A 27875-nucleotide genomic window follows, 5' to 3' on the forward strand; every position below is an offset into this window, starting at 1 on the left:
CCCTCCGAGTTTCTGCAGGAAGAAGGGCCCATGGAAAAATTTGGGAATCGCATCTCCACTTTCAAGAGCCTCACAAGACCTGGTATGATAATCAAAAGAAATAAAAATATTGCCTTGAAGGCTCACACACAACCCAACCACGATCAAAATACCACCTGCTTGTGGATAACAGAATCCACCAAAGTCCATGCTAGCAGCCATTAAAAGTTCACTTTACTTACTTCATTTATTCTTTGTTTTTCTTAGCAAAACTCAACACAAGATCATAAAATAATGTAAAAAAGAGTGTAATGCATAAAACCAGATTACACAATTAAAAAACAATGACAAAACAGTGTGATATACCCAATGAAACTGCAGCACATTGGAGAATGAAAAAAGAAAACCACCCAGCTATTTCACACATTTACCATCCTATTACCCTCACAAGAGAGGCCCGCGTACACAACTTGTCTCTGCAACACTGCTGTTTCCTGCACAAAAATGCCCTCTGAAGTGACAGAAAAGGAGACCCTTCCTGAGTCTGCCAGGCCGGGTGTCCCACCAGATGGGAGCCATGACAGACAGCGGCAGTTGCTTCCCCCCCCCCCCCCCCCCGTGCATGACGGTGGCACCTTCCGAAAGCTTGGCTCATCCTGAGAGCCTACTGAGAGACCCAGCCCTGTAGCTCTCGGGGTCAGAGGCCAGCAACGGCTCTGTAAATAATAACCAGCACTTTGAACTGAACCCAGAAATTAACCTGTAAACACTGGAGCAACTGCAGAAAGGGACACAGTGGGAAGATCCTGCTAATAGAGGAGCCGTGAGCTTCTGGACTGGCTGGAATTTCCAAACTGTTATCAAGAGGAGACCCAGGTAGAGCCAGTTACAAAGGGCCGTCCTCAAGGCTACAACCTTCACACTGCCTGACCCAACACTTGTTCAGGTCACACTACAGATATCATAAACAACTGTACATTGGAACAGCTGGTCAAAGAACCACAACCAGAACTTAATTCTGCGCAAGGCTCAAGATCTCGCGCTCAAAAACCTCATCAATGGAAAGCTGCCCCCAAAGTCCAAAATTATGACTTCAAAACAGGAAACTTTGCAAAAAAAAAAAAGAGGACTAATCAGAAGGAAATTATATGGAAGAAGTAAAATAATCCAATCTCTCCACAATGCTTGGGAACTATTTAAAACCACCCTGAGACACAGATAAAAGTCATACTTCAAGTCAGCAAAGGCACTGCCAAGTCTAAAAGGATGCCGACGTGGTTAAAAACCCAAGTCAAAGAAACCACAGAAGGCAAAAATGCTTTCTTTAAAAATGGTAGATCCAAATAGGCAGCCGTGTTGGTTTGAAGTAGTAGGACTACCAAGGGAAGTCCTGACTCACCAGCCTTTCAGAATTCCTTGAGCAGGTCAAGGGGGTGTTTCAGCACCAGGGAGGGGGGGGGAGACTCCTCCAGCCACCACAGACCCCCCTCAGATGGGGTCCACAAGGCAATTTTTTAAGAGTCACATCTGCTCCTAAAATGATGTAAGCAGGCCCAAGATGAACCTACAGCTGCCATCACATTTAGTTTGACTCTTGGACATTCAAAAGGTTTTGACAAAAACCAAATGCTTCTTGGCAAGCTTAGCAGTCTGGGACAAGAGGAGAGGCCCTGAGATGGATGGGAAATTGGCCAAATGACAAGATGGAGAGAGTAAGACTAAATGGACAGTTCTTACAGAGGAGGGAACTGAGCAGGGGGGTCCCACAAGGATTGGTTGTATTGAATTTGTTTATACATTGTCTGGAATTGGGGGGTGAGCAGTGTGGTGGCCAGATCTACACAGGATACTAAAAGGGTCTCAACAAGAAAGGCAGACTATAAAAAAATATTCATGATTGTAAAAACTCCTTAGCATTGCAAAGAGCTTCAGAAGGATCTCTGTTGACTGTGTGAGTGAGCAACAACATGGCAAGGGAAGTTCCATGCAGACAAGCGGTGATGCACAGCATCCGAACACAAAAAGTCCCAACTTTATTTACATGCTAACAGGATCTGGACTAGGTGATCCAGAGATATCCCATGGTATAAAAATATAAAGGACCACCTAAGAGCCGCCTATCTGGCAAATATTACTGTGTATAAACTTAGATCAGCATTTCCAGCTCTGCGGTTTCAGATTATGCCAACAGAATACCTCCCGGGATGATACACCTCAGGAACAGTGTGTTTGTATATGCAAAACTTCTTTGGAAGATCTCTTCCATTATGTTATGGTTTGGCCACTGTACTCAGAGCCTAGACGCAAGTTTCTGACTGAAATTTGGCCTCTGATATGGATAAGCTGATATTTCTATTATCAAATATTAACTCCACGGTTTCTGACAAGGTAGCAGTTTTCGCTTTGGCTGCTAGTAAAATGAGGGCAAATGAAGCTGTTAACTGGCCTATTGCAGCCTGATTCTGGACTCCTGGGGATGCTGCAACTGGAGGACACATTGCGCCAAAGAGCACTCGCGATGGTTCTTCATGTAGACGGGCTGTGCTCCCCCCAAAGGTCTGGTCACGTTTCCCTGGTCACCAGCAGGGTGTCTGGACACCCCCCACGCATTTCTTTGCGTTTCAAAACCAGCCCCCCCCCCCTTCCCTCCCCCGGCTCTTGCGCTGCGTTGGAGGAGGCCGGCCTCCCCCCCCCCCCCCCGGGCAGCACTGAGGGCGGGGCGGGCGGGGGGCAGCCACGGAGGAGGGGGGCGGCTTCTTGGGGGGAGGGGCAGCCGGGAGGCGCGGATCGGGGGGGGCTGGCCCTCTGAGTCCCCCCTCCCCTCCCCCCCCGCGGCCTCCGGGGGGCCAGGCAGGCAGGCGGCGCTGAGGGAGGGAGGGAGGGAGGCCCCGCCCGGCTTGGGCACCTGAGGGGGCCCCTCACTCCCCCTCCCGCTCAGACCCGCAGGCACGTGGCGTCCCGAGGGAGGGCAGGCAGGAGCCCCCCTCAGTCAGTCCGCCCCCCGGCCTCTTCTGCCCCCACCCCGGCCGCGCTCACCAGAGGAGGGCGGAGGCGCCTCGGCGGCAGCCGGGAAGAAACCACGGAGGAGGGCGGCCCCTCACTTCCGGCTGGCCGAGCGGAAGAGGCGGGCCCGGCGCAGGAGGCCGCTCTAGGAGGAGGCCGGCTCCCCCCGCCCGCGGAGTGACGTCATCCTGCGGGGGGGAGGGAGGGGGTCTCTCCTGCTCCAAGGACCCCCCCCCCCGCCCACCCCTTCCACGGAGCAGGCTGCGGGCCAAACACATCAGCGTTGCTCTTAAACCAGTGTGAACAGCTGGCCTCCCTTTAGTTGCTCATTGGGGGGGAATGACATCGTACTACAGAAAACGGAGTGGCTTTTCAACTGCTAGGGCGACTTTCTTGCATTCTGAGTCTTTGTTACCTTTGCGTATTTTCAATAAAAAATTCGAAAAATTAAAAAAAGAGGCCTCAAAGACTGGCAAGTATATTGTTAAATTTATTCTGGCACTACAGCTCCACTTCCAGCATTACAACGTAGCCTTAATGCCAGGATCAGAGACTGCAACATTCTCCTCCGGTCTTTCTTTTCTCTCCTGATCAGGATGTTCCTTGCAGGGGCTCCACTCTCAGCCACAGGCCATTCTCTGCCCGCAGGATTAATTCCGGCTTCCGCCGCACTGTCTGGCTCTCGTCCGGGTGCACTCTGAACCGCAGGAGGGTCAGAGCCAGGGCCACTTTCAGCTCTGACATGGCAAAGTTCTGCCCAATGCAGTTCCTGCAAAGGCAAGAGAGGTCAGCTCAGTGGGAGGCCGATAGCCAGCTGGCTGCTACTTCTTCTCCCATCACTCTTGTTGCTCCACTGGGAGGAGAGGTATGTGCTGTTCACTGCTCCCAAAGGAAGGTGCATTGCCCCCACCCTTAGGAACAACCAATGCATGACCTCCAACCCACCTCCTGCCCAGTGCTCACAGCAGCCTTAGAGCCTAGCAGGTGAGACTCCACCCCCCACCCCCAGGCCTGGGAAGCCACGACCACCGCCTGCTGCATACCTGGGTCCTGCCGAAAACGGCATAAAGGCCAGAGGGGGCTGCTGCTGGCAGGTTCCTGGGTCAAAGCGGTAGGGGTTATAGACCTGCAAGAAGAAAAGCAATTGGCAAAGGAGGAAACTGGGAGGGCACAGGGAGTGCAGCGATTAGGCAGTCCATTTCTGGACACAAAATGGGCCCTTGTAGGTCTGCTGATGCTCTCCCCACCCCATACAAAATGGGCCTTTGTAGGTCTGCTGATGCTCTCCCCCCCATACAAAATGGGCCTTTGTAGGTCTGCTGATGCTCTCTCCCCACCACCCCAGACAACATGGGCCCTTGTAGGTCTGCTGATGCTCCACCCCACCCCCACCCCATTTTAGTGCTGGAAAATTCTGCTTGTTTGGCTGCTGGAACACAACAGTCTATGCTGCTTGGGGGCCTGAAAAATCTCAGGTGCCAGCAGCTTGGAAAGAGTTCCTCCATCTCAAGTGATGGGGGCAGGGAGAGAGAGAGGAGACAAGGTCATTGTTTCACCCACTCGTTGTGTTTTCTGAATCTCAGAGGTCTGGCTGTTGTTACACATGAAAGGGCCCTCTGCATGTGGCCAGAGACACATTTGCGGGGAGGGCAGGATACAAATTGAATTAAATAAATAAATTCTCTTCAGCCAAACAGGGAGGACAATGAAAGCCGTTGTAAGCATTTCCTTTGAAGAAACAGAAAAGGTGTCCATTGAAGCATCATTCTATGGCTCATTGTTTAATTATTTGCTGTTTGTTGTCTGTTTTGCTATTTTATGGAAGGTGCTTTATCGTGTTGCAACGGGTGCCAAGGCTGAAGTCTTTTACAGACATCTAGAACAATAAACTTATTTGGGAGGGGACTGAGCATCCAAGTGAACAAAAGGCAGGATATGAATTTGGAAATTAAAGAAACAGAGTTCAGCGTGGCTTTAAAAAGGAGAGGATACCCTACAGGAGCACACCCCCCCCCCCAAATCCCCAACGACGAGGCTGTGAACTCAGAAGAGTACCTCCGGCTCAGGCCAGACAGCAGGATTGTGATGGGTCCCATAAATGCTGACGAGGCAGATAGTCCCTGTGGGAGAGAAAAGCATGTGCTGAACGCGATGCTGCACAGAAGAGGGGGGGGACAAAAAGGGGGAGGGCCAGAGGGGGGACCACAAAGGCAAGAATGTCCCAGAGACTGGGAAGGGGAGGGACGCTTGAGGGCAACGGCAAACAGTGGCTGCTTCCCTCTTGGATTTGGATCCCTCCGCTCTAGCCCCAGGGGCATGGGCTCCACCTCCTGGCTGCAAGGGCCTCCTCCAGCACGGATCATGGGGCTGCCCTGGCCCTCATTCCTTGCCAACTCTATGGAGGCTGCTGACCTACTCCTGCACTAGCATTTTCTCTTGCCTGCCATGGAGCTGAGAGGGTGGGCAAGAGGAAGGCAAAATGTCACCCTGCCTTTCTTAAGTACACATTAGAGAGGAAAGGCACAAGTGGGCAGCACACACAATGCCCCCTCCCCACCCCACCCATGTGTCCCTTGGGCATCAGTGGAGACCGGCTTCTCTTTAATGCTCCACAGCAACAACTCTAAACTCATTAGTGGTTGTGGAAGAATACGGCAGAGGTGAGTTCTTTTCACTGTTCTGTAACGTTTTGTGTGAAGTGTCACTGCATGCGAATACGGATCGCTCTGCTCCCGTTGCATTACCCTGAAACATTTGCCCAAGAAAAAGACATGCTTGTCTTTCATAGAATCCCAGAGCTGGAAGGGGCCCTACAGGCCATCTAGTTCAGTCAATCTACAGCATTTCTCACCAGGGTTTGTCCAGCCGCTGCTTGGAGGCTGCTAGGGAGGGGGGGGTCCGCAGTAGTAGATTCCACTGTGGGACAACTCGGCCTTTGAAAAGTTTTTCCTAATATGCAGTCGGTACCTTCCCACCCTTAATTTAAACCCATGATTATGAGTGCTCTCCTCTGCTGCCAACAGGAGCAGCTCCCTGCCCTCCTCCTCTAAGCCCTTCAAAGCCTTGCAGAGAACGATCATGTCCCCCCATTAAGTCTTTGCATGAAGTGAATGCAGCTCATTTCTCCTGTCAGAACCCTGGCCATGCCCACTCAGAGCAGCAGCACCCTCCTGGCACTGAGGGAGAGCGGCGGTCTTGCCCAGCAGCTGTGATGTCACCACCCCAGGGAGTGAACTGTGCATTCTTCACTAAGCTATAGGCTTCAGTTGTGTAAACTGGAGATTCTTAGGGTAAAAATGAGCAAGTCAATTAAACGACCCACTTCCCTGGGTTTGAGGTGGAGACCATCAAAGGTATTTTTGCAATACAAGCGCTGAAATCTTTATTACCATACACTCAAGAGTGCATGTGCTTGTGGGGGCTTAACCCGCCTGCGTTCCCAGAATGCTAAAACAGAGAGCACCTTTACTGTTGCAGGGGATGGGATGGGAGAACAAAAGAAAACACACCTGCCAAACTCCCGATGCAGGGAATGCAGCACAAACCAAGAGATAAGCAACAAGAAACCGTTGTCTGAAATAGCACAAGCAAGATAGCCAAGACCATGGGAGCCAAAAATAGTTGATGATGAATATATTTAGCAATTTACACAATATTAGAAAATTTCAACAATAGCACCAATAGTAAGACACATAAATTAGTAGCACCAGAGTCTACGCCAAGCCTCGGAGACAGATCTTCATAAATCGTGTCCTCGGTCCGAGTAACAATCATAGGCGTGTGCTCCTTTGTAAGTGGCCCAAGACTTAAAGACCAGGAGACTGCATCCAAAAAAGCCAGAGCCAGGACCACAAGCCTGATGATCGTTTTGGATTATTTCTTTCTCAAGAGCTCTGGTCCAGCATGCAGAGTCTCCCTAGCAGAAAAGTTCACAACCAAACAATAAGCCTTCTCATCATCCACACACAGCAGCCCGTCATTCCATCGGGCTCCGGAGCGTTGAGGTGAACCCCTTGGAAGACACTTTGACTCTGTGTAAATGTATTGGTTAGAATGTGTACATTTATTTGCAGATTGTGTCTTGCTATTAGTGCTGTTGTTGAAATGGGTAAATAAGTGTTGGTATTATATTCATTATTAACAAGTTTTTGTCCTGTCAGGGTCCCTGCTGTCTCCTTTGGCCAGCAACAGGCCTCCATTTGCCTCAGGCGGAAGTCTCTGCCGCTCCCTATTTCCTGACCCTTTAACCTGGAGATACTGTCTGGGGACTGAATCCGTCAGAGCAGATGGATTGTTGTCACTGAGTCATGGCTGCAAGAGAATGAGAGAGGTACCAGAGGGCTTCCTGTTTGGCTTGGAAGGCAGACTGCAGCTCCCTAGTAAGGGGAATATTTTTTCTTCTGTTCAGGGTATAAAAGACCTCTCCGGGGGGGGGGGGGGGTCTATGCCCATTAATCTTAGTTAAAGATTAATCCAAGATGACGTCAAAACCCTTGAGCTGTTGATATCGATTTTAGAAAGGTGGGGAGCTACCTTTTTTAAATCTTGATGTCCGGCGCTATCAGAGGGACGTCTAAACAACATCTGCAGAGGATTAAAAAGTCATTAATTTGACTTAAGCCTGTCGGACACTTAAGAAAGGACTTATAATTGCAAGATAAGGGAAAGCTGAAGTGCCAAGAATATCTATTTAAGGTACTCTGTTTTATATTTCTACTCTTGAGACTTTCTAAGCTTATCTAAAAGTTGCGGAAGTTTATAAACAGATGGAATACTGAAGGAAGATAATTGCCTGTCAGCTTTGAACTTTTTGAACTTTGTATAATTAAAGGCTTTAGCAAAACTCGGGAAAAGAGGAAGATGTTTTGAATAATTGCGGTTGATGACGCAGGTGTTTTTTCTGTGGATGTTATACACTCCTACAAGTTTTAAACATTGCTGGAATTTATAAATGAACTGAGTTGAAACATAACTGAATAAAATAAGACAACGGCCTGCCAAAACTGAATTTAATAGCTTTGAAAGAGCTTGGAGAAAAAAGAGAAAGACTTTTTGAATGTTTGCAGCTTGGGACTGGTGACGCAGGCTATTTTTTTACATCCCTACAAATTCCAAAGGCTGCGATACTTGACACACGAACAGAGCAATTTGACCTAGGAAGTAAAAGGTTTTGACCAATTAAACAAAGTCTATAAGGATTACAAAAGCTGTGACATTTAAACCAGGAAGGAATTAAGACAAGGATCAAGAAGGACCTCTCTAACCATAGAGAAAGAATGAGTGCCATTTTAAAGGGAAATAAAACTGTCAAATTGGTTAAAAATCAATATCTCAGCTTAGGAAGCTAAGAGAAAAACAGAATTAGCTTTGTTTGATACAGCAGGCCCTAAGCTACTGGACTTGGTGTTGAACTTTGATTGGAAAAACTTTTAAGTTTTGGTGGTTATTTTTTTATGTCAGAAGGAAGGGTAACTCGTGCAAGGGCCCACTCATTTGATAAAATGCAATCTCAGTTTGATGCCCTTGAGGCTAAAATGTTAAAAGCTATGGACAAAATGCAATTGGCAATGAGAAAAGACTTAAAAAAGGAAGTTGGAGATTTTAGGAAAGATATTGAGGACTTTAAAGATGAGATTAAAGATAGAGTTAAGGAGGTAGCCGAGAAAGTGGATATACATGCTTCTACTTTGTTAAAACTCCAAGAGAAGGTTACTATACATGATTGCAAGTTGATGGAAACACAAGTTCGTTTGAGAGGAGTACCTGAAGGGGAGGAGGCAGACTTAATGGATCACATGGTGAATATCATTGCTGAATACTTAGGAGAAGACCCTGAAAAATTTAGAAGTATGTTGGATGGAGCTTACAGAGTTAACTCAACATATGCAAAGAATAAAGGCCTACCAAGAGATATTGTTATAAGGCTAAGATCTAAAGATATAGCAGGAAAAATCTTAAACAAAGGTTTTCAAAAAGATTGGATCATAGAAGGGAGCAAAGTCAAAATAATGAAAGAGCTACCAAGACAAGTGATTAATGACAGGAAGAAATACAAGAAGTTAACAGACAGACTACATACAGAGGGCACAAGATTCCGATGGATATTACCTGAAGGTCTTGGCTTTGAACAAGATGGAATAAAGATTACAATAAAGAGTGAACAAGAGATGCATAGCTTTTTTGAAGAGAATAAAAAGTCTACATCATAATGGAGTACAAGTTACTATCTTGGAACATAAATGGACTAAATTCACCACAAAAAAGAACAACAACATTTCATTGGATTAAAAAGCAAAAATGTAACATAATTTGTTTACAGAAAGTTCATATACAGCAAAAAGATCGTAAATTTTTGTGGAATAAAAATCTGGGACTGGAATTTTTTTCATTGGCGGAACAAAAGAAAAGAGGGGTAGTCTTCTATATTAAAGAACAACTACAACCAAAACTAATATTTAAAGACAAAGAAGGAAGATATATTGCAGTAGAAGTGATAATTGAGGCGAAAAAAAGTTGTTATTAGGACTATTTGCGCCCAACGGAGAGAAAGATAAGTTTTTTAAAGAAATTAATCGACAATTAGATGAAAAGACATATGACCAGATTTTAATGATGGGCGATTTCAATGGGACAATACAAAATAATATTGATAGATCAAGTCAAAAGAAAAATGATAAAGAGGGAAAACTACCAAACTCCTTCTTTGAGCTGGTTAAACAAGAAAATTTGGAAGATATATGGAGAAAATTCAACCCTGAAGTAAGAGACTATACTTTCTTCTCAGCTAGACATAATTCTTTTTCTAGAATAGATATGTTATGGGGTTCCAAGAGTTTGGGCCTTATAACTAAAAAAGTAGAGATTCTACCAAAGGTTTGTGCAGACCATAATCCAATACGTTGGCTTACAAAATTGCAAACGAAAACAAGAAGATGGAGAATTAATGAGGACTTGCTATAAGATAAAGATATTGTGACATTTTTAGAAAAGGAAACTGCGGGTTTCTTCCAAATAAATGAAACTGATGACATGGAATTTCAAACAGTATGGGACACTTATAAAGCAGTAATGAGAAGAATAATAATCATATTGAACAATAAAGATAAGAGGGCCAAAGAAGAACGGTTGTTAGCGTTACAAAATGAAATAAATTAAAAAAGAAACGGAATTGAAAAAAAGGCCTGGGGAAAAGAAATTAATAAAAGAAATTACAATATTACAACCACAAGTAAGACATTTGATGAATAAAGAATTAGAATGGAATTTAAAAAGTCTGAAACAGAAATCGTTTGAAAGTGCGAACAAACCGGGAAAGTATTTGGCTTGGCAACTGAAGAAAAAGAAAGAAAATAAAACCATTAATAAAATTATGGCCGATGGAAAAACAATAGTAGATCAAGATGGAATTAAAAGATAATTTTTTAAATATTATGCAAATTTATTTAAGGGTGTGAAAATAAAGAAGAAAAATGGAAGAGTATCTACGGAATTTTCAAGTGGCACCTTTGACTGAGTACATGAAAAATACTTTAAACGACCCAATAGAGAAAATCGAAATCGTAGCAGCAATAAAAGCAATGAAAGAAGGTAAGGCTCCTGGGCCAGATGGATTTACGTCTAAATTTTATACAATCCTTAAAGACAAGATAACACCCAAACTGATGAAATTGTTAAACACGATAAGAGAAAATTGTTAAACACGATAAGAGAAAAATGGAAAAATTCCAAAATGGAAAAATTCCAAAATTCCAAATACCAGGAAAGAAGCTGTAATTTCTTTGATTCCCAAAGAAGATAAAGATGTCACAAAAAACCAAGGATTAAGATGAAGATTTTAATAGATGCTAAAGAGAGAGGTGGTTTTCAGCTACCGGATTTAAGATTGTATCATGATGCGGTTTGTTTGACATGGATCAAAGATTGGATAATGCTGTTAGATAAAAAACCTTTATGGTTAGAAGCTCATGGGAATAAATTCGGCTGGCACGCATATCTGTGTTATGGGAAGAATAAGATGGACGGTTTTTTCTCTCACCACTATATCAGAAATAGTTTATTAAACATTTGGATAAAATATACGAAATATGGCGACGAGAGAAAACTGCTTTGGATAGTGCCAGCGGAAGTAATAAAAATAACAGCTGAATCTGATGAAGAAAGAGCGCTGTCATATAATCAACTGCTCAAGATTCAAGGAGACAAAATTGAATTAAAATCTGCAGAAGAGTTAAATAATAAATATGACTGGTTTCAAATTCAACAAATTAAAAGCTTGGTGGAAAATGATATTAAAATGGATGGAATTAGACGCGAGCAAACAGAACTGGAAAGGGTCCTGCTTGGAGATAATGAAAAATTAATATCGAAAGTATACAAATTATTACTGAAATGGTCTACGGAAGAAGAAGTAGTAAAGTCTCAAATGGTCAAATGGGCAATCAATGTGAATACAGAAATACAAATGGATACGTGGGAGCACCTTTGGAAGAACTCGCTGAAGATCTCAACTCGTCAGAGTATCAAAGAGAACTGTTTTAAGATGATGTACAGGTGGTATATGACTCCAAAAAAACTGGCTAGGATGAGTAAGAAAATGTCGGATAGATGTTGGAAATGTAGAAAACACGAAGGTTCTTTCTTTCACATGTGGTGGACTTGTGAAAAAGCGAAGGAGTATTGGAAGATGATACAACAAGAAATCTCCAAAATTTTGGGTTATGACTTCAAGAAAACTGCAGAGACTTTTTTACTTGGATTACAACTAGAAAATTTTCCAAAGGAAGATAGGACTTTAATTTGGTATTTGCTCTCAGCTGCTAGGACATTGTATGCGCAGCTTTGGAAACAAGGAACAATACCAGAGAAATGGGATTGGATTGTGAAAGTTTTATCGTGGTGTGAGATGGACAAACTAACTAAAACTTTAAGAGACTATGACTTAGACTTATTCAAAAAGGAGTGGAAGAAATTCAAAGGATATATGGAGAAAGAGTGGAACGTAAAAAGACATTGGACAATTTTTTAGTATTAATCAAAAGTATTATATTTTGATAGATTAGTGGTACCTTTAGAATTAAATGCAAATTTATAACTTCGGGGAAGTCAATATTGGAGGGAGGGGTGGTGAAATATCATATGGTTTAGTATAAGAAAAAAAAGATAATTAAATATTGTAACCATGTGTTATTAATAGTTAAAACACGAGAATGAGAGAGGTACCTTTGGGGATAACTCGTCCATCAGGCAGCCTCACATCCTCAGTGCAGCGACGAGACACGACGGTGACAGGTGGGTGGAGGCGCAAGCTTTCCTTAATGCACATGGTGGTGAACGGCATCTGGGATAAGTCTTCCCTGAAAGGAGGAAGGATTCCACACATTACACTAGAGGTCGTATCTGACTGGCTGGTTCAGCATCCTTGCTGTGCATTCCCTTAGTTGGCAGTCTTTTTGCTCTCCTCTTTCCCCAGTTCCAAGGGACTTACTGGTCTGCACAGCCCATGGCCCACAGTAGAGAGGGGATGTGTGTGGAGGGGAGTTTTTTGTGAAGTTCCTGTGTTGCGCAAGGGGTTGGACTATATGGCTCTGGGGGTCCCTCTTTTCCTGCTTCCTTCTGCTTTCCCAGCATTCTCCTCTTTGCCAGCAAGCCTGGTCTTCGCATGATGTAACCAAAGTATGATAGTTTCTGTTTGGTCACTTTGGCTTCTTGGGCAAGTTCAGGCTTAACATCCGCTAGAGCAGGAGAATCATCACTGCCCTTAAATCCTGGGGAACTGAGGGTTACATTCCCTGATTTAAGGGCAGTGATGGAGAACTGAACACAATATTCTAGGTGCGGTCTAAGCAGTCATGCAAAGCCACTGCAAGAGACCAGATGCGTCAATGACCCACAATTTGAGGCAGAGTTCTCAACCTCCTGCTATTACAGATGACCTCCAGACAATCAGGATCAGTTCCCCTTAATGCCAGATTTAGCAAACTATCAGCAAAAATTTGAAGCTCTCTGGTACACTGTGGTGGACTATTTGGCAAAGCAAAATGTCATTCCAAAACTGCATCCTTTTTTTATATTTCCTATTTTTTATGGATTAATGTATATTTCTGTATATCTTTTGATAACCTTGGCTTTACCACTTTGTATGTAATCAGAATAATGGTACCTGTAGCATATGGGTTTTAGTACCCTATTGTGTAATCCCCTTGTTGTAACCTATTTATTTCAATAGTTTTTTGTCCCCCCTCCCCCCAAAAAATCAGTCCCCCTGGAGAAAATGGCTGCTCTGGAGGGTGGATGTGATGACATCATACCCCCCTGAAGCCCCACCTCTCCCCAGACCCCACCCCCAAAATCTCCAGCTACTCCTGGACCCAGAGCTGGCAACCCTAATCTGAGGCAACAGTTGTGCGTGCTTGAAAGTGTGACACCTGATTTTGGACCAAAGGCAGCTGGTGAGCTGGTCACACTTGGTGCTGTGTTGCTTTGGTTGGCCTTCATAAAAGGCATCCCACAACATCTGTGTGTTTGGATTTTACTCTAGTCTGTGTTCTGTGGCAACATGGTGGGGGGGGCTGATGAGTCCATTTCAAGGTGTTGGTTTTGACCTTTAAAGCCCTTTATGGTTGGGGGCTTGCCTACCTGCAGGACCGCCTTTCTCCGCATGTTCCCCAGAGAGCACTGCGTTCAGGGACACAAAACTTATTGTCCATCCCCAGACCAAAGGAAGCCAGGCTGTGTTCCACACGGGCCAGGGCCTTCTCGATGGCAGCTCCAGAAATGTGGAATGCCCGCCCAGAGGCCATAAGGGCCCTGCGGGATCTTTCTCAGTTCTGCAGGGCCTGCAAAACTGAATTGTTCCAACAGGCCTTCAACACCTAACTGGGAGAGAACTGCCACCTCACATCGCTGAGGTTACGAACATTAGCACTAACAACAAAAAAGAAAGATCCCACCATACTGAAGTTGTATAGCACCACAAAATGTTCTCAATTGTCTTTTATTGGTTTTTAAATTGTATTATAGTACTGATTGTTAGCCACCTGAGTCTGCTTGCGGAGAGGGCGGGATAGAAATTGAATGTAATACATAAATAAGGCTATGTATCCAAAATCAGCTGCCTCATTCAGGAAACAAACCCTCAAGAGCTGGATGTCAACAGCCTAGAATTACCCTCTGTTTCATCCCAGGATGGAAGGTGACATAAAATAACAGTGGGCGTGTTAGTACCCCCCCCCCAGGAGAAGAGCTCCCTGCTCCAAAGGGAAACACCCCCAGCCTCTGTCACCAGCCATGGCCTGTGGGCCCACCCAGGTTTCAGGTCCAGCAGTCACTGCTGGTCATGTTTCCTCTGGTGGCTTCTGGGAGCCAGAGGGGCCAGGAAACATGGGTCCTGCCTGCCAGGGTTTTAACCTCTGGGGATCAACTACCGCACTGTCCTTGTCCTCCAAGGGCAACGCAGCGGGCCCAAACCCACCCTTCTCCTGAGAGACAAAAGGCACAGCACTGATAATGTGGAGGGGCAGGTTCTCCAGCATAGAGTCTGCCACCTTAATCACTACACCACAGCTGGCTCTCATGACCTTGCTCTGGGTTGTAAGGACACTTCAACGGGTGGTGGAGGTGGAGGAGGAGGAGGAGGACAGCCATCCTGGAGGAACAACAGTAGACTGGAATCCCGACAGAGAGACGGGCACATGCAGGAGGGGGCTCTAGCACAGTCCTCCTGAGCTCCTACATTATCAGTGAGCTGACTTAGCCGGTAGGCTTTATGCCTCCACCCACAATAGTGGCTCTCCAATCCAGCACCACAGGTCACATGGCAGTGTGTGTGCAGATGTGTAAAACGAGCAAAAACTGGAATCCTGCAGCAAACAGAGGCTTTGTCTTCCTCCCACCCGCTAGCGTCCAAGACACAGATGAGCGGAATGCAGAAGGGTCTTCTTCACTCATCCACCGTGGACTGCGAAGGGTCCTTGATTTGGAACAAGGTCAGCTATGTTCTAATGGCATGTGATTTGAGGAAAGATCACAGGAATTCTGTCAAAATGAACAAAATCCGAGTCCAGTAGCATCTTGAAGACCAACAATATTTTCCTGGAGATAAGCTTTTGTTTGTCAAAGCTCTTACACCCTGGGAAACTGTTCTCTTCCTCTTCCTCCTCCTCCTCCTCCTCACATGACTACCAACCTGGAACTACCTGGCCAAAGCCTCTCCCAGTCTGCTGATCTCTGCCCCCAAGTTGGGTGGGGAAATGGAGCTCAAATACTTTGTGAAATGCTTGCTCATGCTTGACCTGGGTTTGTGCGTTTCCCTGGGTTTGATTTGGGGGGTTTAAGAATCTTAAGGAATGTTTATAAATCAGTGTACAGGCTGTTTTAAGTTGCCTCTTAAATCACAAAAGACTTGCATGTGTGTCCAGTGCCCTTCTCTTCCAAGCCCGGCCATTTCCACCCATCGGCAATATCAATGCTGACTTCTGCAGGATAAAATCAGAACCCAGAATTCTTGCACACATACACTAGTTGTGCAACCTTGTACAGGTGTGAAGTGTAAAACGCCCCCCCCCCCATCTTTTGGGTTCTGGAGCTGGGTGAGCTCCCACGGGCGCCCTCCCAGTGCCTCCAGTCGCTCCTCACCATTCGATCTCCTCCATCCCCCGGGCTCGCAGCAGGTCCTGAATCTCCTCCCGGCACTGGTCCTGATACTCGGGGTGTCGAGCCAGATTGTACAGCACCCACGACAACCCACTCGCTGTGGTGTCATGCCCTGCAGTGAGAGAAAAAGAGAGAGGGACCCCCCCACAGTTCATCCAGCCAGAGAGCTCAGGCAGCCAAGGCACTCAATGTTCCTCCGTCTCTCCTAACCTACAAGACTGCATTCACACTCTGATGCTGCAAATGGACCTGCGCCTTTATACCTCATTGGAATCTTCTTCTGGGCTTGTCTTGTGGAGTTCAGTGTTTCTAGTGAACAGCTATACACCAGTGGGACTTCCCATTAAATCTGGGTTGAACAGGCAGTTTAAAAACTGCACAGACTCTTTAAATAAGCCACCTGGTTAGCATCTTTTCATTCTCAGAGTGGAGGAGAACGGCCCTCCTGGGAGCCTGACCACCTTCCCCTCCCCTCCTCCTTCGCAGCAGTGGGCTCCCCACCCCCCCTCAGCAGGGACACCAATCCTGCTGACAGCTGTCACTGCTCTCGCTCAGAAGCAGCTTCAGCTCACCAGGACAATCCAAGGACTCTGGGGGCATCCACCACAGAAGGCCACTGGCCCAGCCATCTTGGCTCAATGGGGCAGAGGGGCCCTCTGGTAATGGGGCAATGGCAGAGCTTTGCAGAAGGGCGGCTGGAGAGAGCAGAGTTCATGGCTGTCTCTGAGGGCAAGGGCCAGCAGACGAATGCACCAGAGAGGTCTGAGGCCCCCGCTGTGGGCAGACAGGTTGGCCTCCATTGGGGTCTGAGGCCTGAAACTGAGGCCAAGAGTCTAAGCCAAGTGTCAGCCGATGTAACTTTTCTGAAATAAAAGACTTAGCTGAACTGTTGCCATCTTGAAAACCTGTTACTAACCATGAGAAAGGCCTTGCATATCAATAAGATAAGAGAAGATGATATTGGATTTATATCCCGCCCTCCACTCCAAAGAGTCTCAGAGCGGCTCACAATCTCCTTTCCCTTCCTCCCCACAACAGACACCCTGTGAGGTGGGTGGGGCTGGAGAGGGCTCTCACAGCAGCTGCCCTTTCAAGGACAACCTCTGCCAGAGCTCTGGCTGACCCAAGGCCATGCTAGCAGGTGCAAGTGGAGGAGTGGGGAATCAAACCTGATTCTCCCAGATAAGAGTCCGCACACTTAACCACTACACCAAAATGGCTCTCCGTGTGAACCTTTGCACCTCAACTCAGCAATGTTTAGAATTGCGGCTTTGTATAGTTCCCTTTGATGTATTCCCTTATAGCCTGCTTCCTACTGCTACAATGTATCAATCTCAATTTTCCTGTACTGATGCTTATGGATTATCAAATAAAGCCTAACTTTGCAACAATTCAAGGTCTGGTTAATTTGAGATCCCATCGTCTGACAGGCAGGGGGCCAGCACAAGGCGATCCAGACATACAACAACTACACTCCTGTGACAGTGATACCTGGGACTGACTTCTGAGCAAACGTGCACAGGATTGTGCTGTCAGAGGGCCAGTTGCTGACAACTCCTTGGCTTACAACGCCAGTCAGCAACCCTGCCAGAAAGCCTGCCGAGAGGGCCTGAGCTTCTTTCCTCCCTCTTCCTCCTTTACAGTCAATGGCTGCCCAGACCAGACCATCTTACCTTCAAACATGAAAGTGTCAGCCTCTGCTGCAATGTCTTCATCAGACAGATGCTGCCCGTTTTCATCCTGCAAATGCAAAACAAGGTAACTGCCAAGACTAAAGTGAAGAAAAGCCCTGTTGGAGGAGTCCAATGAGGGCCCCTCTAATCCAGCATCCTGCCTTACATAGTGGCCAACCAGTTCCTCTGGAGGGCCAACAACAGGGCAGAGAGGCCGAGGCCTTCCCCTGAGAAGAACATCAGAAGAGCCCTGCTGGGTCAAACCAGGGAGGGTCCATCTAGTCCAGCCTCCTGTCTCACACAGGGGCCAACCAGTTCCTATGAAGGGCCAACAATGGGGCAGAGAGGCCGAGGCCTTCCCCTGAGAAGAACATCAGAAGAGCCCTGCTGGGTCAGCCCAGCGAGGGTCCATCTAGTCCTGCCTCCTGCCTCACACAGTGGCCAGCCAGTTCCTCTGAAGGGCCAACAACAGGGCAGAGAGGCTGAGGCCTTCCCCTGAGAAGAACATCAGAAGAGCCCGGCTGGGTCAGACCAGGGAGGGTCCATCTAGTCCAGCCTCCTATTTCACACAGGGGCCAGCCAGTTCCTCTGGAGGGCCAACAACAGGGCAGAGAGGCCGAGGCCTTCCCCTGAGAAGAACATCAAAAGAGCCCAGGGAGGGTCCATCTAGTCCAGCCTCCTATTTCACACAGGGGCCAGCCAGTTCCTCTGGAGGGCCAACAACAGGGCAGAGAGGCCGAGGCCTTCCCCTGAGAAGAACATCAAGAGCCCAGCTGGATCAGACCAGGGAGGGTCCATCTAGTCTAGCCTCCTGTCTCACACAGAGGCCAACCAGTTCCTCTGGAGTGCCAACAACAGGGCAGAGAGGCCGAGGCCTTTCCCCTGAGAAGAACATCAAAACAGCCCTGCTGGGTCAGACCAGGGAGGGTCCATCTAGTCCAGCCTCCTGTCTCACACAGTGGCCACTCAGTTCCTCTGGAGGGCCAACAACAGGGCAGAGAGGCCAAGGCCTTCCCCTGAGAAGAACATCAGAAGAGCCCTGCTGGATCAGACCAGCGAGGGTCCATCTAGTCCAGCCTCCTGTCTCACACAGTGGCCAGCCAGTTCCTCTGAAGGGCCAACAACAGGGCAGAGAGGCTGAGGCCTTCCCCCGAGAAGAACATCAGAAGAGCCCTGCTGGGTCAGACCAGGGAGGATCCATCCAGTCCAGCCTCCTGTCTCACACAGGGGCCAACCAGTTCCTCTGGAGGGCCAGCAACAGGGCAGAGAGGCCGAGGCCTTCCCCTGAGAAGGACATCAGAAGAGCCCTGCTGGGTCAGACCAGGGAGAGTCCATCCAGTCCAGCCTCCCGCCTCATACAGTGGCCAGCCAGTTCCTCTGGAGGGCCAACAACAGGGCAGAGAGGCTGAGGCCTTCCCCTGAGAAGAACATCACAAGAGCCCTGCAGGGTCAGACCAGTGAGGGTCCATCCAGTCCAGCCTCCTGTCTCACACAGAGGCCAACCAGTTCCTCTGGAGGGCCAACTACGGGGCAGAGAGGCCAAGGCCTTCCCCTGAGAAGAACATCAGAAGAGCCCTGCTGGGTCAGACCAGTGAGGGTCCATCCAGTCTGGCCTCCCGCCTCATACAGTGGCCAGCCAGTTCCTCTGGAGGGCCAACCACAGGGCAGTGAGGCCGAGGCCTTCCCCAAAGAAGAACATCAGAAGAGCCCTGCTGGGTCAGACCAGTGAGGGTCCATCCTGTCCGGCCTCCCGCCTCATACAGTGGCCAGCCAGTTCCTCTGGAGGGCCAACAACAGGGCAGAGAGGCTGAGGACTTCCCCTGAGAAGAACATCACAAGAGCCCTGCTGGCTCAGACCAGAGAGGGTCCATCTAGTCCAGCCTCCTGTCTCACACAGTGGCCACTCAGTTCCTCTGGAGGGCCAACAACAGGGCAGAGAGGCTGAGGCATTCCCCTGAGAGGAGCCTCAGAAGAGCCCTGCTGGATCAGACCAGGGAGGGTCCATGTAGCCCAGCCTCCTGTCTCACACAGAGGCCAACCAGTTCCTCTGGAGGGCAACAACAGGGCAGAGAGGCTGAAGCCTTCCCCTGAGAGGAGCCTCAGAAGAGCCCTGCTGGATCAGACCAGGGAGGGTCCATGTAGCCCAGCCTCCTGTCTCACACAGAGGCCAACCAGTTCCTCTGGAGGGCCAACAACAGGGCAGAGAGGCTGAAGCCTTCCCCTGAGAAGAACATCAGAAGAGCCCTGCTGGGTCAGACCAGGGAGGGTCCATCTAGTCCAGCCTCCTGTCTCACACAGAGGCCAACCAGTTCCTCTGGAGGGCCAACAACAGGCAGAGAGGCTGAGGCCTTCCCCTGAGAAGAACATCACAAGAGCCCTGCTGGGTCAGACCAGGGAGGGTCCATCTAGTCCAGCCTCCTGTCTCACACAGTGGCCAGCCAGTTCCTCTGGAGGGCCAACAACAAGGCAGAGAGGCCGAGGCCTTCCCCTGAGAAGAACATCAGAAGAGCCCTGCTGTATCAGACCAGGGAGGGTCCATGTAGCCCAGCCTCCTGTCTCACACAATGGCCACCCAGTTCCTCTGGAGGGCCAACAACAGGGCAGGGAGGTCAAGGCCTTCCCTTGATACTGCCTTCTGGCACTAGAATTCAAAAGTTTACTGCTTCTGAATGTGGAGGTTCCCTTTAGTCAGAGAAAGAGAAGTTTACCAGGTGGGACTATCAGCAGCCTGTCTGTGAGAGTCAACAACTTTTGCATAGGTGAGGAACTCCCCCATCTTCAGCCTTTAGTTGCCACCCTCCCTATCCTGCCCCCCGACTAAGCCATTTCTCACCTGCAGTGCCTCTCCTTATGGGCCTCATTTTGACACTTGGCAAGGTTTCCTTTGCTATGGCCTCTACACATCTGGTGGCCCCACCACTACTGAGCTGGTCTCCCATTCAGATCCCTCCCCGGCTGACTCCTCCCTCCCTCTTGGGTCCATACCTTGGCGAGTAGAAGGACATCAATGAAGTCCATGGTCTTGCCCTTCTTGGAGCAGAGCCAGGCATCATGGCCCACTTGGCTCAGTGCCTCTTGCCGCCGCTGGATCACGTCAGCTGTGAAGCTGTGCACTGTGTTACAAGCTTGACGGAAGCGGCGACCTTCAGCTGTCAGGTAGTACAAGCAGTCAAAATGGTGGAGCAGCTGATGCTGCCGATGCACGACAAGGGAACTGAGCTCCAAGATGGCTGCAATGTAGTCACTGGATTTCCTGGAAGGCAGCAAGTTCACTTGTCAACAGCAGACACAGGAAAGCTGGGCTTGGGAGTCCAGGAACTGGGGGTCTCTCTCAGACAATCCTGTTCAGACTTTCACCTAGGCAAGCAGTCATGGCGGGTTGCTAAGTGTCAAGCGTGGAGCCGTTCTGTATTAAGGAGAAGCTGCATTCTTAATTGCTGCTGCTTTGCTGCTCTGCTTATCTTGTAACAATTATACAAATTCTTTCCGACTGGCCTGCAGAGTTGCTAAGGGTGACCAAGGCTGTGCCACCTGGAAGGGGACAGGAGATGTCTTGGGGGGAGGGATAAACGCTTCCACTTGCTTTTTAAAAAATATAACGGTTTGAGATAACCTATATAAGAGGGCAAGCTGCCCACCTAATTAGTCTGCCGTTGTCAAGGGTCAATAAACAGCCATTTATAAAGTGGCTTGTTTGCGCTCTCTGAACTACAAGGGGTCTTGGCACTACGAGGCTGGAGCTCCCCTCGCCAAGTCCTGCCACTGGAGGGGAAGAAGGGGTGCAAGATGCCCATTCTGGCAGAGGGCAGAAGGCAACAATGGAGGCACTGTGCAGACACCAGGTGACTGAATGGCTAGCAGAGGGCTTAACATAAGAGCCACATAGAATAAATGTCAGATGTTTGAGAGTCGCAAGACAGGAAGGAAGAGAGGGAGGGAGGAAAGCATAGATGGGGGAGGGAGAGGTGGAAAAAAGCAACTTTAATTTTAAATGCATTCTCCAAGTTGCCAGCTGGCATTTGTCCCTTTAAATCACTTCTCCAAGCCAGCTGATGGGTTGGAAGGGCCTTCAAGAGAAGAAGAAGAAGATGATGATATTGTATTTATATCCCACCCTATAGTCTGAATCTCAAAGTCTCAGATCAATCTCCTTTAACTTCCTCTCCCCCACCCCATAACCAGCACCCAAGGCCATTCCAGCAGCTGCAGGTGGAGGAGTGGGGAATCAAACCCAGTTCTCCCAGATATGAGCCATACAGATATGAGCCACACAGTTTGCCACCCCTTGACTAGCAGAACACAGCCTGGACACTGGAATTGACATCACGTGCCAGTATCAGGTTTTGTTATCCATTCAGCCGCTGTGTGCCTACCTCCTCACGTCTCTTCTGGAAATGGCAACCTATGCCCCTCCCACTCTTTAGTGACGCCCTATGGCGAGGAAGCGGAAACACCTCCCCCTACCCACTCACCCCACTGAAGGTATGAAGAGCAGCACTGTCCCACAGAGCCCTGTTAACAAAACCAAGACCTCCCCCTCCTCCTCTCTACCCCTAGGTTTGCCTGCTGGGAAATACCTGGAGATTTGGGGGGTGGGGCTAGGAGAGGGCGGGGTTTGGGAAGGGGAGGGGTCTCAGCATGGTCCAATGCCATCGAGTCCACCCTTCAAAGCAGCATTTTCTCCAGGGGAGGTGGCCTCTGCCAGCTGGAGATCAGTTGTAAAAGTGGGAGATCTCCAAGCCCCACCTGGAGGCTGGCAACCCTACCTTCCCCATTATTTTAAGGTGATGTTACACTGAGAAGTGTCACCTAGGTCAAGAGCCCACAATGTGGTGTCCCTGAGGGGGGGGCTGTGGTGCCCCCTGATACCTTCCCTGGTGCTACCTGGACACCGAGTGTTCTTGGGAAGCGGGCGGGGCCAGGCAGCAAGGGTTCTGAGGAGTCCTGGAGCTCTGATTGGCTGTGCAGGCTTTTTAATAGGTTGCACTGGCAGCAGCTGTCACCAAAGCACAAGGATGTCCACTGTGTCACTGAAATTGAGCTGCGGCAATCAATTTGTGGCTGGCTCCACCTCTTGCAGCAGCCATTTTGTGGCAGCCATTTTTGTTGCACCCACCATGCTGTGCCAAAATTCCAAATGTGCCCACAGGCTCAAAAAGGTTCAGGACACCTAAGTATTGTCTAAGTATTGTCTGGTGAAGTGTTGGCTATGATCATCATGTCAAAGCACGCCTCCTAAGAAATGTCTCAGCCATAGACTTCCACAGCTACCTTTCTGGGACCGCCCCCCCCCCACACATACTATTTCAATGTATAGGTGCATGTAAATAGGGTTGTCTTCTTAAGCACAAACAAAATGGAACTCTGGTTAGACCTCAGGTATGGTGTTCAGTTCGGAGCACCACAATTTACGAAGGATGTAGACAAGCTAGAATGTGTCCACAGGGGGGCAACAAAGATGGTGAGGAGTCTGGAGACCAAGTCCCATGAGGAAAAGGTGAAGGAGCTGGGCATGTTTAGCCTGGAGAGGAGGCGGCTGAGAGGTGATAGGATCACCATCCTCAAGTACTTGAAGGGCTGTCATATAGAGGATAGATTGTTTTCTGTGGCCCCGGAAGATCGGACCAGAACCAATGGGCTGAAATTAAATAAAAAGAATTTCTGGCTCAACATTAGGAAGAACTTCCAGACAGAGTGATGAACAGGCTTCCTCCGTGGGAGGTGGCTGGCTCTCCTTTTTTGGAGGTCTTTAGGCAGAGGCCTGACAGCAATGCTGATCCTGTGAATTAAGCAGGCCATGAGAAGAAAGGCAAGAAGGGCTGCATCAGTGCTTAGTTCTTAGACAGCCAGGGAAATGCTGATTGCAATTTTTCTCCAAGCCAATCTGGCCAGGGATCCTGGAGGCCTTTGCCATCTTCGGGTCACTGGGGATGTATGTGTGGGGGGAGGTATCTGTGAAGTTCCTGCATTGTGCAAGGGATTGGACTAGAGGACTCTGGAGGCCCTTTCCAACTCTATGGTCCTACTGTGACTCTGGAATGGGATGGTCATAGGATAAAAGCCCAGGTTTCTTTAGAGGAAGCCATGAGGACTGGATTTTATGGAAACTTGACCTCTGCACAGAGTGTGAAGCACAGATGAGCATATTGTTTATGGGAGCCTCCTGGCCTTTCTCTCCAGCCCAGTCTGAGGAGGTGTTCTGTACCACTCCTTCCTCTCCCATGAGGGGCAGTCCAGTTCTTTGTGCAAAGCCTGTGTGTAAACAGCAGGGAAGTCCTCTTTGTCCTGGGAGTGCCGGATTAAACTCTGTGTCAAAATCTTGGGGGAAGGGCTTGCAAATTATCTCAGAGTCTGAGTGCCCACCCCACTGCCCATGGCCCCCACTGCAGCCTGCAGACCCCTTCTCCAAAGCCCCTTTGACAAAGCTGTGGGGGAGAGGCAGAGAGAGGCAAACTTGGTGACGCCAGCAGCAGCCGCACCAGGCAAGTGGGGCAAAGAGCGGCTCAGTGGCTGGCTGCCCGTGCAGGCTGGGAGGGCTGCAGGCAGGGGGGAAACTGTGGGGGGGGGGGCAGCCTGGGGCCCTTAAAAGCATGGGGGCCCATAGGCCAGTGCCTACTTGGCCTCATTGTTAATCCAGCCCTGGTGGATGGGGGGGATATGCCTCTAGCCTTGAGAATCATTGCAATGTGGGGCTGAAACTCCAGACACACGGCCTGTGGCTCCCCCTGCTGTTTTACTCACTCCTGGCAGTTGCTGTCATAGCTGAAGACACATTTCTGCAGGCTGTCCAAGGTCATGAGGCTGATCTGCTGAAACATGTCCATGGAGACCCCACCGGCGGTGGTGAGCCTGCGCCACTTGCCCTACGAAGGACATGGGAAGACGGGAGAGTCAGGAAACAAATGGGCCTTGTCAATCAACCGGCATGGGAGGGACAGGGATAGGTAAAAGGACCACCCAGTTTTGGGTAGGGCTGTGAGACAAGGAAAAGGGAAGGCAGATGCCCTGGGAGCAAAGAGGCCAGAGGGGCAGCCCAGCACAAGGAGAAACTGCTTTGTGTACATGCACTTCACTCTGAGTGTGGGCACAAGTTTGGTCTTATTATTCTCCCCCAAACCCATTTCAACTCCTGTATCTAGCAAATCTATATCACCTTGACGGTGAGAGCCTCAAAATATGAGGTACCTGCCTGTTGTGGTACCTGTGAACCTCTGGTGTTCAAGAACATCACGGGGTGGGGAGCTGAGCTGGAACACCATCAGAAACCAAGTTCTATGAGGAAAGGTTGAAGGAGCTGGGGATGTTTAGCCTGGAAAGGAGGCAGCTGAGAGGTGATAGGATCACCATCTTCAAGTCCTTGAAGGGCTGCCCTCTAGAGGATGGGGTGGAATTGTTTTCTGTGGCCCCAGAAGGTAGGACCAGAACCAATGGGTGGAAATTAAATCAAAAGAATTTCCGGCTCAACATTAGGAAGAACTTCCTGACCGTTAGAGCGGTTCCTCAGTGGAACAGGCTTCCTCCTTGGGAGGTGGTGGGCTCTCCTTCCTTGGAGGTTTTTACACGGAGGCTAGATGGCCATCTGACAGCAATGTGGATCCTGTGAATTTAGGGGGAGGTATTTGTGAGTTTAGAGCGGTTCCTCAGTGGAACAGGCTTCCTCCTTGGGAGGTGGTGGGCTCTCCTTCCTTGGAGGTTTTTGCACGGAGGCTAGATGGCCATCTGACAGCAATGTGGATCCTGTGAATTTAGGGGGAGGTATTTGTGAGTTTAGAGCGGTTCCTCAGTGGAACAGGCTTCCTCCTTGGGAGGTGGTGGGCTCTCCTTCCTTGGAGGTTTTTACACGGAGGCTAGATGGCCATCTGACAGCAATGAGGATCCTGTGAATTTAGGGGGAGGTGTTTGTGAGTTTAGAGCGGTTCCTCAGTGGAACAGGCTTCCTCCTTGGGAGGTGGTGGGCTCTCCTTCCTTGGAGGTTTTTACACGGAGGCTAGATGGCCATCTGATAGCAATGTGGATCCTGTGAATTTAGGGAGAGGGATTTGTGAGTTTAGAGCGGTTCCTCAGTGAAAGAGGCTTCCTCCTTGGGAGGTGGTGGGCTCTCCTTCCTTGGAGGTTTTTCTGCAGAGGCTAGATGGCCACCTGACAGCAATGAGGATCCTGTGAATTTAGGGGGAGGTGTTTGTGAGTTTAGAGTGGTTCCTCAGTGGAACAGGCTTCCTCCTCGGGAGGTGGTGGGCTCTCCTTCCTTGGAGGTTTTTAAACAGAGGCTAGATGGCCATCTGACACCAATGAGGATCCTGTGAATTTAGGGGGAGGGATTTGTGAGTTTAGAGCGGTTCCTCAGTGGAACAGGCTTCCTCCTGGGGAGGTGGTGGGCTCTCCTTCCTTGGAGGTTTTTACACGGAGGCTAGATGGCCATCTGACAGCAATTCTATGAACTTAGGCAGAGATCATAAGAAGGAGGGCAGGAAGGGCTGCATCAGGGCTTAATTCTCATGGCTCTTTCTTAAACGCCCGGGGAAATTGTGGTTGCCACTTTGGGGGTCAGGCAGCAGTTTTTCTCCAGGCCACTTTGGGCAGGGATCCTGGAGGGTTTTGCCATCTTCTGGGCATGGATGTCTGTGTATGGGGTGGGGGTGGGTGGGGAAGGAGCGGTATTTGTGAAGTTCCTGCATCATGCAGGGGGTTGGACTAGATGAGCCTGGAGGAACCTTCCAACTCTAAGATTCTATCATTCATCTTCTCCAGAGACTTCCAGGGCATCAGTAACTGCCAGGTCCTCAAATGCTCCAGCATTCAAGACCCCTCCTCCCACAGACAATCCTGAGATCCCCATTGTGCAGCCTGGATGGCGAGCACACACAGCTTCTGAAGGACATCCAGTTAATGGTTTGAACAAATATTGGGGCAAGTCATGGGCTGTGATGGGCAGCAAGGATTGTGGGGAGGCTCTCTGCCACACACAGTGCCAGTACATGACCACCACCAAAGAGCACTGATGATCACAACTGCAGGCTACAGCTACAAAGGTTTTGAACAGGCCATCTGCTAAATGAGATGTCTTCCCCCAGATGAAAAAGTACAGCTCTTTGTTCAGAATGTGCCATTTGGTTTTTTAATAAAAGCATTGCCTGAGCAGAATATCCTGCAAAGCAAAGACCACATCCAAAGACCATTTGGAGAATAGCTCTTCCTGCATCCCTTCAGTCCTAATGCAGAGGGAGCTCTGGACTCTGGAGCGCTGGGTGACGGAACAGCCCAGGCAGGACGGGGCCTTTGGCAGAGCGCTGGCCCGACCGAGGCACTCACGTGCATGATGTTGGTGCTCTGGTTGAAGATTTTCAGGTAGGGCTTCAGGATGTCAAAATGAAAGGCTGGGGTCAGCATGCGCCGATGACGTCCCCACTTCTTCCCAGCACTCAGCAGTAATCCATCCCCTTGGAGGACAAGAAGAGGTCAGTAGCATCAGGGAGGTGGAATTGTCAGCAGCCAGCCAAATGCTCATCAATCGTCAGCCAGGAGGCTCCAGGAGTTATATGTGAAGGACATCCAGAAAACCCCCCAGAGGGACGATGACTCATGGGGCTGAGTGGGTCCGATGACTGCAGGGTTCGCTGGCCAAAGGGAGTCATCATGAAATACCTGCAGTTGTCAGATCCTCTGGACTGCAACTGCTGCAGGGATGAAATCAGTCCCCCTGGAGGAACCCGGCTGCCCCTTTCAGTAAGAATCCTGCAGCAGATGGACCAGAGGCCCCACCTGATGCCGTTTCTGCCCAAAGGGCATCAATACAATTGGCCTTTCTAGGGCTCTATGGAGATGCCAGTCTACCTGGAAAGGATCGGCTGCCACTGTGGATACAGAATGACCTCGTTCTCAGGGTCAGAGGCCACCTTTGATGGACCAGTCAAAAGGGAGCAACTGTTGTGTTCCCTACAAATTTATGCAAGCAATTTGGTTGTTGAAGTACCACCTGCTCTCTTTCAGGCACACCACACCAGTAGGGGCCAAAGGCAGCCCTTGATGCAAAGAGCTGGAAGTAGCTCTGCAAACTCCAGGCCTCCCAAACCTTGCTTAGAATCCCTCCCACGCCAGCCCCAGCAGCCACTGCAGTAGTCAGGCTCAGGGTGGGTATTTTTGTTGCTGTTTGATCTGAAAATCCTAGAGCTGGAAGGGACCTCGAGGGTCATCTAGTCCAACCCCCTGCACAATGCAGGAAACTCACAAACCCCTCCCCCTAAATTCACAGGCCCTTCATCGCTGTCAGATGGCCATCTAGCCTCTGTTGGAAAACCTCCAAGGAAGGAGAGCCCACCACCTCCCAAGGAGGAAGCCTGTTCCACTGAGGAACCGCTCTTAACTGTCAGGAAGTTCTTCCTAATGTTGAGCTGGAAACTCTTGATTTAATTTCAACCCATTGGTTCTGGTCCTACCTTCTGGGGCCATAGAAAACAATTCCACACCATCCTCTATAGGACAGCCCTTCAAGGCCTTGAAGATGGTGATCCTATCGCCTCTCAGCCGCCTCCTCTCCAGGCTAAACATGCCCAGCTCCTTCAACCTTTCCTC

General features: G+C 49.0%; 1 protein-coding gene across 2 annotated transcripts in view; it reads right to left on the bottom strand.

Annotated features, from left to right (window-relative positions):
• Positions 1-3456: 3456 nt before the first annotated feature.
• The window catches only part of LOC132581239 (ultra-long-chain fatty acid omega-hydroxylase), a 51398-nt gene continuing 26979 nt past the window's right edge, over positions 3457-27875 (bottom strand). For both annotated transcript variants that reach the window (XM_060252400.1, XM_060252399.1), the window contains exons 5-13: positions 26616-26743; positions 24048-24169; positions 20292-20559; positions 17307-17373; positions 15616-15745; positions 12202-12335; positions 5038-5102; positions 4026-4108; positions 3457-3751 (exon numbers count right to left, since the gene is read on the bottom strand). In XM_060252400.1, the coding sequence (XP_060108383.1) occupies positions 3574-3751; positions 4026-4108; positions 5038-5102; positions 12202-12335; positions 15616-15745; positions 17307-17373; positions 20292-20559; positions 24048-24169; positions 26616-26743 (1175 nt within the window). In that variant the 3' untranslated portion in view covers positions 3457-3573. The remainder of the gene's footprint in view (positions 3752-4025; positions 4109-5037; positions 5103-12201; positions 12336-15615; positions 15746-17306; positions 17374-20291; positions 20560-24047; positions 24170-26615; positions 26744-27875) is intronic.

Source organism: Heteronotia binoei, chromosome 13 (genome assembly GCF_032191835.1).
Source record: "Heteronotia binoei isolate CCM8104 ecotype False Entrance Well chromosome 13, APGP_CSIRO_Hbin_v1, whole genome shotgun sequence".
NCBI classification, from domain to species: Eukaryota; Metazoa; Chordata; class Lepidosauria; order Squamata; family Gekkonidae; genus Heteronotia; species Heteronotia binoei.